General features: G+C 38.4%; 1 protein-coding gene across 1 annotated transcript; it reads left to right on the plus strand.

Annotated features, from left to right (window-relative positions):
- Nucleotides 1–3,083: 3,083 nt before the first annotated feature.
- On the plus strand, nucleotides 3,084–4,341 carry LOC110901386 (putative nuclease HARBI1). The gene is made up of 3 exons (XM_022148217.1): nucleotides 3,084–3,153; nucleotides 3,220–3,287; nucleotides 3,583–4,341. The coding sequence occupies exons 1-3, from the start codon at nucleotides 3,084–3,086 to the stop codon at nucleotides 4,339–4,341; spliced, it is 897 nt and encodes a 298-aa protein (XP_022003909.1).
- The last annotated feature ends 8,877 nt before the right edge of the window (nucleotides 4,342–13,218 follow it).

Consider the following 13,218-nt stretch of genomic DNA (forward strand, 5'->3'; position numbering starts at 1 on the left):
ATAAGACTGAGCCATTACGGATTTATTTTGAAGTCAAACCGTAGTTACGACGGTTTGGTTTTTAGCTATATAACTAAGTAAAATTGAACCACAAAGGAATTTAAACGACTTACAGAAGCTTAGGCTTGCTTAGAGAACAAAGAAGAACACTTGAGAGTTTTTGAGATGACCATAGAAGGTGTTTTGAGTTGTGATGAAACTTATGAACAATGCAAGTCTATTTATAGTCAAAGACAAGGTCCAAGATCATCACAACACACTCTACAAGTGACCATGGATGAATGGCAGGTGTCCTAGAGAGTTATGGGTCGAGTAGGGGGCGTCCATACTTCTGAGAAACCCATTCCTACATGTTTGGCCGTTTAAATCAGCCAACAGCCACATTTCTGTCGTTGGGCATCGCTTGCGGACCGTATGGCTTCGGCCTTGCGGTCCGTAAGCCATAGGCGGATCACCAGCAATCATTCACCTCCTTACGGTCCGTAAGGCATACCCTTTACGGTCCGTAAGGGGTTAAAATTGTATCTTTTTGAAATGATTACTAAATCTCAGTAATTAATATCGAATCTTTGGTAATTAATAACCTGACCTTTCGGGTTTGAAGGGGTAACTTTGCGACATGGCCCTCGATTAATTACAATTAAGGACCTCGCGTTATTTGTCCGTATCGTTAAACCCCCGGTTAATTTATTTATTATCCGGAAAGCCTTAAATTATATTATTGACGCTTTTAACCCTTCTCCTACGAATTTGATCATAACTTTCTCGTTTTAAAACGGAACTTCGCGAAATTTATATATTGTATTCTAGTGAGTGTATTATACTGTTACAAAGCCTCGGGAACGTTAAAGGGTCACTCAGAGGTGTAATTAAACATGTTGACACGGTTAACCCCTGTAGCTCGTAATTTCTCACTTTCTTCCGCGTTTCGCTTCCGTACGATCCATGATTTATCCGTTTGAAAGTACTAGCATCATTTAGGGTTACTATACAGTATATTTACCCTTGTTTGACATTTATAACCCTCGAATTTACATACTTTCAAGGTTTGTCAAAATTAATCCTTTATTTAATATCAATGCCACGTGTAAACAAATGACACGTGTTAACACATCATTGGACACAAAAATTCGAGGTGCTACATCAAACCTGGGACCAGTTCCTCTGAGCATCGGGTAGGAACCGGAACCGGGTTCGGGTCGGGTCCACTGGAATCGGGTAGGAACCGGTTTTTATGCCCACCTCTAATACCAAGAAGCGGGAGCCCTCTGGTAATCCTGACATTGCGGGTGCTGAAGGGCCAGCACCGTGATTTGTTGGAGTCACCGTTTAGGTGGTACGAGTACCGCTTGCGCGCATGGCTCCAACATCTATGCATTCACCTTCGGCGTGCTCGTCAATGGGCTGCTTTTGGACGTCCGAGTTGTCCGTTGCCATGCCTATTTGAGAGTTTGAACCGAACGGTGGAAAAGGAAAACCTTGATCAGCCATTAATCAAGAGTAACAGCTCAGACAGAAGACGAAAAGTGATTGTAGAAATCGGTGGGTGCCAATGAAGAAACACCAAACTAATATGGTGATTAGTTCGTGGTTAGTGTCTGGTCCAAATAAGGTTAATCTTCTTTCGTTCTCGTCTAAACAGTGATGATGATCCTGTAAAACAATCAACACACCGTAAGCTCGTTACAAGGAGGAGAATAGGAGGGTTCTCCTTGTAACCACCCTTCGGCTTGAGAATAAGTATCGGTTTTGAGGATAATAATGTGTGTAATAAGTGAGAGACTAAGAGGGTCGTCCTTAAACCTAGAGGTGAAGTTCCCTATTTATAGCCAAGGTGGTTTGGGAAGGAGATTGGCCGATGGGCCTTGGGCCTAAGGACGACAACAAGGAATATCCTTTATGTTCCCTCTGCCACGACCGTTAGTGATTCCAGGCGAGAGGGTAGCTGGCGCATGCTGAATGGACCCACGTGTCCTGATGATTGTTCTTGTTGTCTGGTCTTTCATTAGCATCTAAAGGGAGATCATGGAGCAGTGGTCGGCGCACAATGATTGGTGCCACGTATACGTCCTTGTATACCTTTTGTCTCATGTATGATTGTCCATCGCGGAGCACGATCGGATACAGACTGTTGAATGCTTATTAGCCCACTGCTCTGCCACTTGTACGTTTTGTACTTGTCCGATGTTTACCTGCGCTTCTTGCCTCTGCACGACTCAGGTATATTCCGTGCAGTCGGCGCATGGTTAAGGAAGCGAGGTCTTTTATCCAAGGAGCTAAGTGTCAGAATTGATCTTGTTTTCGTCCTGACCTTGTGCGCGGATTGGAACACATCTGTGTAGTCAGTGCAGGGTCAGGGAAATTAGCAATTAGGTTTATTTTGGGTATGGCCTTGCGCGCGACCTGAGCTTGACTCGTATGGTCGGCACAGGATTTAGGACCATACCCCTTCACCAAGGTTTGGCCAGTGGCGGACCTATAGCCATGCTTGGGTGGGCGGTCGCCCCCTTTACAAAATAAGTTTTAGTGTTATACATGCGATAAAATTTCAGGTGCACCCCATAAATTTTGTAATCGCACCCCTTGTACTTTGAGCTCCATAATTAAGAAGATGTGAACAAAAGAAAAGAAAGCTTGTTTTTGAAGAGGTAGAGGAGACATATGGAGAAGATGATGATTTTAAATTAATTCTTTAATTTATTTGTAAGGTAAGACTAGAAGGTATGGGGGACGGCCAAGGCATGGCGAGGCGCGGCGCCGCCCCGGAACACCGCCCCCCTTGGCCCGTCCCCGTCTTCCCCGGCTGATTCCAGACGTTCTCGGCGGCCCCATTTTAAAAAATTTAGCCGTTACAACGGCTATTTATTTTAAATATAAAATAAAAAACCCTCTTTTCTATAAAAATACCCATCTTTCACCATTTTCTTCCTACTTTCAACCCAAGACACTCTCATTTTTATACTCATCTTTTATAAAAAAATATCTTTTCACCCACAATACAATCTATTTCTTGGTGGTCCTCGTCTTCGGAGGAAGGGGAGATGTTTTACGCAAACCTTGTGCTAAGGGCGGCGAAGATTATTATGGAGGAAGAGGAAGAGGTCTCGTCTGAAATACAAACCAGGCAACAACGGATTAACAGAGACCACGAAGGTTTACCATTAATAAATTTTTTATCCTTATTTGTTCTTTCCTCATTTTTATATTTTTTTACGACAGGAGTGCACGAGAAATTGGTGAACGATTATTTTTCGGATGCACCCCTTTACAATGCCGAGATTTCAGACGTAGGTTCCGAATGAGTCGTCGTTATTCACACGGGTTGCTGATGATTTGGCGGGGTTCGATCCGTATTTCACGTTACGATACGATGCTCGTGGCGCACGAGGGTTCACCACGTTACAAAAGTGTACTGCGGCCATTCGCCAACTGGCGTACGGGACAGTGGCCGACGCTTTGGACGAGTATTTACAGATGTTGGAAAGAACTACGTGGGAATGTTGGTATCGGTTTTGCGAAAATGTGGTGAAACTGTATAGCAAAATTTTTTTGCGGAAACCAAACGCGTATGATGTTTAACAGTTGTACCAAGCTCATGAAGCACGACATGGGTTTCCGGGAATGCTCAGTAGCATTGATTGTATGCATTGGGCGTGGCATAACTGCCCGAATGCGTGGCGAGGCCAATATACGCGAGGCGATCACGGCCATCCAACATTAATACTAGAGGCCGTGGCATCACAAGATTTGTGGATCTGGCATGCTTTCTTTGCTCTCCCCGGTTCACTTAATGACCTTAATGTGCTATACCAATCAGCGATCTTCAGCGATGTCGTAAATGGAACCGGTCCGGACACTAGTTTTTTTTTTGTTTTTGGGGTTGAATATAGGTGCGGTAATTATCTTGCTGACGGAATATATCCGTCTTACTCTACAATTGTCAAGACTATTCCATACCCGGAGGACGAAAAAAGAAAAAAAATCGCCAAGCGTCAAGAAGCGGCAAGAAAAGACGTCGAACGTTGTTTTGGTGTTCTACAAAGAAAATGGCAAATCATTCAACAACCAGCACGTGCGTTCACACCAAAGAGGTTATGCCTTTGTATGTACGCTTGCATTTTGCTCCATAACATGATTATTGAAGACGAAGGTCGGGCGATTTGTGAGTATAATGAGAATGCATCTATTGGGAATACTGTCCCGGTAGATCCGGCGCAACAGAATTTAAACTCGTTCTCGCTAACCAACGATTTCAAGCATGCAAACCATCAATCTGATTTGGTAGAACATATATGGAACAACGCAAACGTCGGGGACAGTGATGAAGACGATAGCGAGTAGTATTTATGTTTGTGTGTTTTTTTAAATCTAGTCTTTCTTATAAATTTTAGGCAGTGTAATTTTTTTTAGGTTATGTAATTTTTATTTATGTTATGTAACGGATTTAATTATCATCTTTTATGTCTTATTTTTATTTAATATTTGAATTGTTTTTATAAAATTAAGCAAATAAAAAAGTTAAACAATAAAAAATAAATAGTGTGGGGCCCCATCCTCGACCCCCTTAAAAATGCTTAGGGAGATTCCACCTGTTCACTGGTGTAGAGCCTATTTTAGTGGTATTGTAAACTACTATCATAATCATTTATATAATCTGTGAATATTGGATGTCATTTAGTGATATGCTTCTTGTATAATGCAGGTATGGCACTTAGTGATGTGCTTCTTAACAACTTATGTGAAGTCTTCAACAGGCAGTTGGTTGAAGGAAGGGACAAGCCAGTTATAACATGCGTGGAGTATATTAGAGAATACTTGATGAAGAGGATTGTTGCTGTGCATATACTGATTTCAAAGAGTCAAGGACCTTTGACACCAAAGGCTACAGAGATATTTGAGAAGATAAAGGAGAAGGCTGCTGATATCTGTCCAATGGAATTCTGTGAACAAGTACTAGGTTAAAGGGAACTCACTGGAGCAGTATGTTGTTGACATGGCAGACAAAACCTGTTCTTGTAGAAGGTGGGAATTAACTAGTATTCCTTGTAAGCATGTTATGGTTGTGATATGGGACATGGCTGCACATGGGATAACAGTGGATGCTCCAGAGGAATGGGTTTCAAAGGTGTATTGGTTAGAAACTTGGAAGCAAGTTTATGCTAACATAGTGGACCCTATCAATGGAAGGAATATGTAGACACCTTCTGCATGTCCGGCAACTCTTATACCACCAAAGTGTAACGCTCTGCTTTTTCATGACTTTCCTTAATTAGAAAGCTTGACTCGCATTTTTATTTTTGGAAGCTTGTATTCCTTGTAATCGTATTTCATTTATATAACCTTGTAAACCGAGACTCTGATCGTAATAACGTTCCTATTTTATACAAATTATACCTTTACTTATTCGTTACACTTAGACGTTTGAATGCATTATACATTTGATACCTTGTTCGTGATTCTTGTAAACGTATAACAAAGTTGCAAATACGTGTCATACATACTCAACTTATACGCCTTCACTCATGTTTGTACATCCTTCGACACTTACAATGCTTAGATCGCGATTAATGTATTTATATTATACTTAACTATGTGTTTGTATACTTAAAATTTCATTATAATCCACCTTACACATTGAAACATAGCACATATAAACATAAGGGACTGAAAGTATAAACATAAGGGACTGAAAGTGTCAATAATCAAACTATTCCCCTGGAACCAAGCCCGTCGCGCTGCGCGACGGGGACGTGTGCTTGTCGTCGCGGCACACGACACCCGTGAATCCACAAAAACTTTCTTTTCAGCTCCGGATTGGCCAAAGTTGTGCTTGTTTGGTTGTGTTTCTTGCATTTAAGGCACACCTAACTATCCCTAAACCTCAACTATAAAACCCACCTCTTCCCCACTCTTTTACCACTTTACAAACACCTCAATCCTCACTAAAACACTCTCTAATATCATCAAAATTCTCATATTATAATCAGATTCAAGGCAGGATCATATAAGTTACATAAGTGAGTCCATACTCACTTTTCTTCCATTTTCTTCACTTCTTCTTCCTCTACAAAGCTTGGAACACCTCTAGGAGTGTTTCCACAGGTTTTTCATGGAAAACCAAGGTGGAATATCACCATTTTGCGGTCCAAACTTTATGTTTTGGAAGAAATATGTATAAACTTTCGTTAAACTTGTGTTTTCTTCAAGCAAACTTGTGTTCTTATGCCACTAATCAAGTCCATGATTAGTGAGCTTAATCAAGGTTGTTTCACACAAATTCGAAGGTGTTTATTGCCTCCAAACTTTCTGTTTTGTAAGGGTTTTTAACCCACAAGTGTTGAACCATACAAGCTTGTTCTTGTAACAAGACGTGTGCTTGGTATGAGTGTGATTACTTGGAAGCTTTGGCTATCCTACTTTCAATCCACCACCTCACTTGATGATTTGTCCCTTGAAGAAGTATGTACATTTCCTTTCCATTTCATTCATGACCATCCGAGTTGTCCTTGTGACAACTTGTGCATTGGTGAATCCTACGAAAGAGGTTAAAGGAAGGTTATCCTCCTACCTCCATGCATGACTTCTATGAAATTCCATGATAAACATGTTGGACTTATTACATACTATATATTAAATATAAATACATAACCGAACCCTTGGTAATAATCAAATGATTATTTGTCATGGTAATAAGTTATATTATCTAGGATTTAAATCTCACGTTATGATTCTAATGGGTATCTTAACCCATGAAATCACTTTAACCCATACGGGATTCATAGTGTCAAAAATGAGTGTTTAAGTCTAGATGATTACTTACTCATATACATACTTTTATGTACCTTAGGTTCCTAAATCTGAGTCTAAACATCCCTTAAACTCAAACACTAAACACATTCATCCCCCTATTCCTGTTAACTCGTCAATACATGGATAATCGGAAGACTTAACAATTTTGTGAGTACACTTGACCTTTTTTCGCTTTAACACACTTTGGGTGTAACATGTTTACATCGTCAAAATGCACAAATCACACAAATATGCTTTATTCACTCAATCCGCTATACATGCTATTTGATATGCTTAGGTTACATGCTAGAATACATGCTACTTGTCATTAACTTAGCTAGCCCACCTTAACAATTATAGCGCTATAGGAGTAGCACGCCACCCGTTGGGGTATTGTTAAGTCATTATTCTTATACATAAACAGTCTCGTTCACTTTTGTGGCAAGGGACACTTATAATTCTTGTGGACACTTGGGTTCGACTTTTAGTTATGCATGCTAGTTCAACCTTGTATACCAAATTGCTATGTTGGATTTGAGAAATGCTTTTTATACTTATGCCATGTGTCTAAAACTAGTGTACTCGCCAATATGTTTGTATTGAACTATGATTTTAAAAGATGTTGCAGGTTTAATGATGACATTGATGATGCTTGGAACTTAGTAAGATGCCTAGAAACACATTTTAAATTTTGTATACTTAATGTAGTGAAATTCTTTTGTTTCAAGTTGTTGTATTTGATTTCAATCGATGTAATTGACTCTATAGCAATGAAATGAAAGTCATTATTTAAATACTTGTCGCAAATTTTAGCGTTATGTGTAATGAGCAATCTATTTCGTCTCACTCCGATGTTTCCGCCATCGGTTAGGGTGTGACAGATTGGTATCAGAGCCATAACTATAGGGAATTAGGAAAATTGCTATGCTTTTGACCTAGTCTACAGTTAAGTACTACACTCGACCATACTTGATTCATATGCTAATTTCTTGAAACGTCCCTTTATGTGCTAATATCTTGAAATGCTTTATGTGCTCATACATGTTTTGTTACTTCAAACATACGCCTTTCCTAAGGCATTTTACTCAATTATGCTAAACTCAAAACACTCGCACTATACAAACGAGACGACTTCACCAAAATAGGCGTGAAACCCACAATTTGGCAAATGACTCTTAATCCACACATTCTTTTTACATGAAACTCGCCATCAAGTTAGGAGTGAAATCCTTACCTTGATGGAGGATTTCCATTTCAAATCTAGTGGACCCTCGTCAACGTGTCGGAATTAACTTTCTTGGCCCGATGAGTACCAACCACACTTAGGGTACGACGTTGTCAAGTTAGGGGTGAAACCCGCACCTTGTCAACTAGTCCCACTACTCGATTTTCAAAAAAATCCCGCCAAGTCTCGAATTTTCAATTGATTTGGAACATGTAGTAACCAGAAGGGTGAATACCATTAACCGAAATTTCGGCGAGAGTATTCCACCTATTAGGCCAAAGCATGCTTCTCAAATTCAAAAGAACTTTCGACCACATCGGTTTAGTCAAAGTTCCGTTTCGAAACAATCCAAGTTTTAACCATACCTTTATTTTACTATTATCAATTTTATGCCTAACACGATGCAACCTTCTCTTTTCAAATTCAAATTATCTCCAATATTTTTACACACACGTCATACTATTATCAATTTTATGCCTAACACAAAGCACCATAAACAACTTGGTAGGCCAAGAAAGAAGAGGAAGAAAAGTGCATAAGAATTGTCTGAATAGGCATCTAAGCAAGGGAAGTTGACAAGAGCTGGTCAAACAGTCAAGTGCACAAAGTGTGGTGGGAAAGGTCATAACCAGAGGTCCGTGCAAAGGGAATGCAGAAGGGTCGCAGGCAAATGCATAAGCATGATGTTTGGGGTTGGCTTTTTTATGTTTCTAAGTGTCAAGAACAATGACTTCTTTTGGTGTGGTTGTTGGTTTTTTGTTTGGCCATCATTTTGAAGTACTACAGTTTATGGCCTTTGTTTAAACTTATATGTGTTATGAATTATATGTGGTATAAATTAGATATATTATGTAATGCATGTGTTTGGAGAAGTTTTAGTTTGGAATTGACAGGTTTTTGTTCATTAGATAATTGGCAGGTTTTTGTTCATTTGTCCGACATGATTTGTGAATGCTTTTGGTCGTTTTTGTTAACATAATGGTTTTGGGTTCTTTTGTCCGTCAAGATTCGTAAATGCTTTTGTTTTGTTTTTTTTTTGGTACACAATGGTTTTGGTCTCTTTTGTCCGAAATGATTTGTTAATGCTTTTGGTGGTTTTTGTTAAGATAATGGGTTTGGTCTCTTTTATCCGACATGATTCTTTAATGTTGTTGGTCGTTTTTTTTAAGAAACAAAAAGATACACAAATTCAAACAACATACATTATATCCAAAAAATTTAGGATCGATGTTCATTCTAAGAACCAAACAACATCCATTATATCCGAAATAATACGTAACAGCGATACATACAATATTACATTATCACATACTATTGATCACCTACACACCTTATCTAGGTCATTTTTTAAGAAAGAAAAAGATAAACAACATCCATGTCAGCCCTAACATACATTTCAACTTCCTGTTTGCTTTTACAGCTTCTTTGGCAATGACTTCATTCTGGTTACACCTCTCCAACAAACCCGGTATGATTTCTGTAGATCTGTGACACATGGGGGGGGGGGGGTCATCAAACGAACCCAGAATTAGCACAGCAGTAGAACCTTCTTCCTGGATTTGCTCGGGTCCAAGATGTAACATAGGTGGTTGGAGCTCCACAAGCGCATTTGAGGTCTGCCATGGAGGATTTAGAAGAAAGAAGATGCTGGAAGGAAGAAGATGAAGAAGATGTTGGAAGTAAGAACAAGAAGATGTGGCTAATTAGAGTTTTAAAACGATTTATAAATATCTGGGTTGGGAAATGACAGATTTGCCCCTAACATGAGGGGCACGTGACAGTTCTTTAACGTTTGAAATGAACGGCGTTTGAGGCGGGAAGTGTAATAGAGATAGGTTGTATAGATCAGGAAGTAAAATGTCCGTTTTTAAAGATTTGGGGCAAAAGTGTTCAAACCACCAAACCACAGAGAGCAAAATAGAATTTTACTCTTTATTTTCTTTTGCCATTGATAATAAAATAGTGAACTAATTCATGTAATGTTAATTTATATTTCTAATTTCCTTCTAATACAATTATACAGAAAAAAAATAGAATAGCAAGAAATGTAATTGCGAATCACAATGGTTAATTTTTAACAAACTATATACCCGATACCCGTGGGCATGCTTAATATCTAAAGGGTAATAACATGACACCCCGATAGGTATTAGGTTAGGTGTTTGATACAATTTTACAATCGAGTATGAGAATGTGATTTATCGGGACTCGTCTCAAACTCATCCCATTGAGGTTTGAACCACCGATTAATGAAGGCGTATTTAATTCATGTCAGAAATGTTGTTCGAACTGTGGCAAAACAGGAGATTTATTATCATTGGTCAAATCTAGCATTTATGAGAAAGCAAATTAAGAAAGTTTTAAGTTTTAAGCTTGTTTGACATAGGACTCCAGATTTTTTTCTTCTATAGAATCATTAGGTCATGGTGTAAAATTCCGCAAGTTTTTGCTTTTTCTAATGAAAGATCTAATGGAACTTCACAAACATATGGCTATATCAAAGTAAAAAAAAAAAAGAATAATACAAAGCGTTATTATGGCGGCTTGTTGGGTGTATGGAAAGCAAGAAATGACCTTATCTTTAACGGTACGCGGGTCAGTATCGAAAAGATTTTCAGGGACGTGCAAGCAACGGCTTATCTATGGCTCACAAGCAGGGCGAAACTAAACAATTTGGAGTGGAATAAATGGGTTACTTTTGATGTTTCTGAGTGATAATTGTATGTTTTTTTCTGTTCTGTAGTGATGGGTGATTGTAAGAGGTTGGGTCCAGCAACTTGTTGGCTTATGTACTATTGTATTTTGGTGATTGAATGAGGAATGTTGTTTGCCGACAAAAAAAAAAAAAGAAAAAAAAAAGAAACATTATGTGCTAACTAGCAATGTCAAGCTACTCAAACTTGGCTAGAAAAAAGATAGAAACTAGTCGAGCTTAGACGAGCTCTAGTCAAAGCCTAAAAACAAGCTTGTTTAGTAACTAGTCCAAACCTGAGTTTCGTTTATCGAGCTCGAGTCGGCTTGCGAGCCTAAAACGAGCCCACTGTTTATATAACTTTTAATTAATATATTAAATATATATTTAAAAAATCGTAATCACTATTAATAAAATTATGAAAAGAGTAAACTGCAATTTTACCCCATGGGGTTTAAGCCAATTGGCACTCTGACCCCCCCCCCCCCCCAACGTTGATGTTATGTCGCAATGTTACCCCCTGCCGTCAAATAAGTTAACAGATCTGTTAAATGAAATGTGAAATGACTATGTTACCCTTTCATATTACCCCCTATGCTTTGTTCTACTCTGCAATATTACCCCCTCTCTCATAAGCTCTCCACCACCACCATCAACCACCACTGCCACCACCTATCACCACCACCATCTCCCCCACCAACCACCACCTCCACAACTAGGATGGATGATCAAACTTAATATGTATTTCTTCCAAGCAAAGGAGATACCTGCATCTTTGAGATATAACTTCTCAAAAGCCACACAGAAGATATATATAACTTCAACATACCACCTCCACAACTAGGATGAAGATGAATTCGTGGCCACACAGAAGATATATATGTTGAAGTTTTTGTTTGAATGCAGTTTTCGCCCACATCCCATGGGTTTAGTTTTCATTTTCTTGTTTAAATATTGATTGCTTAATAATGATTTTTCGCAACAACATCTGGGGAACAGTTTAAAAAAATTTCAGTTTATTAATTCAAAAGATAGTTTATTTGGTATAAAACACCCCAATTCATTGACTTAATTGACAAATATTTTTCAATTTATGATGAAATATACAGTACAGGAAATATGTTTTCATGTTCTAGTGATGCAACTAATTCAAGTGTACCAATGAAGTTTTTGACGTGACCGTGTCGTCCCGATCAGTCAAAAACCCAATTAACCTAGGTAGCTAGGGTAAGTCGAGTATCGTATCCACGAAGAGCATGTGGTCAGTATCGCACGACCTGTTCGATTCGTTAGACTATTTACAAATAATGTACAAAGTGATTATGAAGCTTGCTAATTTTTATTTTTAGTTTGTTTAGAAAAATTATTAGAAACCACTAATTAGAATGAGTAAAAATAACAAGTTAGAAAGAAGGGTCACACCCGGTTCGACAACTGAAAGACCTAGAGTTTCTGTACGTTAGACTTAATTTAGTTGCATTTGATTATTAACGGATTTAGTATTACGGGACTTAGGTGTCAAGAGCTATCAACGTCATAGACAACGGACCGCACTACACTTCGTTACCAAGAACATGTAAATCCTAACCTATAGCAAGGCATAATTGCACATATTCATTTCACAAAGTCAAATTTAATAACTCATTCGACAATTCATGAATCCAATACAAATGCAAGACAATTGATATAAGTTTCAAATGGTTAAATACAACTAGTCACAAATTAAATCATAAACAAAATATTGAAACCCTAGAATTCTTACAGAGTCTACACCGGGGTGAAACCCTAAGAAGATTAGCCGAGCATTATGTGTCAAGATCGTCACCCAAAAAATCCTTTTTTTTTTTCTTGAATTCCGTCCCCCAACAACTAAGGGCTACCCCTTCTCTTTCGATCTGCCGTTTTTTCTTTGCGATCAATTCACGTCCCAAAAAATAGCTCCTCCTTCAATGCCCCCTTGACTAACTTGAAAAAGATATTATTATTATTTTTTTCGTAACCGTGCGTTACCCTCTTTTCAAATTGTCCTCCCCTTTTGCGGCCCATTGTACCACCGATTGCAAAGCCCAGATGCCATCAAGAATTAGATTTCTTCAATATAGCCCACTTTCTCACATAATTAAATCCAAAACCATCATCTGACGTCATTGCAAAAATCCTTCTCCATTTAAGTTACTATTATATTATCACTCTCAAAATAAATTGAGAATAATATTATACATAACTCATTTGATGTTTATCTCATGGATCACAAATGTCTAATTAGCTTTTGTTTAACTTAATTGCACCGAATTCAATCATGTTTCACTTGACCCTACAAAATACAGTAAATGAGTTAAAGTAATATATTTTTATAGTATAATCGATGCATTAATATTATAGTTAATACCAGTTATTGTGTACCTAAAATGTACCGATCACATCCCCACACTTGTCTTTTGCTTGCCCTCAAGCAAATCTGTTTTTAACTTTCACGTGGGTCGAACGAAAAACACACATCCCATTCCCGAGA

The sequence above is a fragment of the Helianthus annuus genome, chromosome 13, assembly GCF_002127325.2.
Source record: "Helianthus annuus cultivar XRQ/B chromosome 13, HanXRQr2.0-SUNRISE, whole genome shotgun sequence".
Lineage (NCBI taxonomy): Eukaryota > Viridiplantae > Streptophyta > Magnoliopsida > Asterales > Asteraceae > Helianthus > Helianthus annuus.

Bases quoted from the DNA above. Each gene is read 5' to 3' on its own strand.
- LOC110901386 (XM_022148217.1), top strand. From the start codon at position 3,084: ATGGAGGAAGAGGAAGAGGTCTCGTCTGAAATACAAACCAGGCAACAA. The intron at 3,154-3,219 runs GTTTACCATTAA...TTTTTACGACAG, and splicing joins GATTAACAGAGACCACGAAG to GAGTGCACGAGAAATTGGTG. The intron at 3,288-3,582 runs GTAGGTTCCGAA...GATGTTTAACAG, and splicing joins ACAATGCCGAGATTTCAGAC to TTGTACCAAGCTCATGAAGC.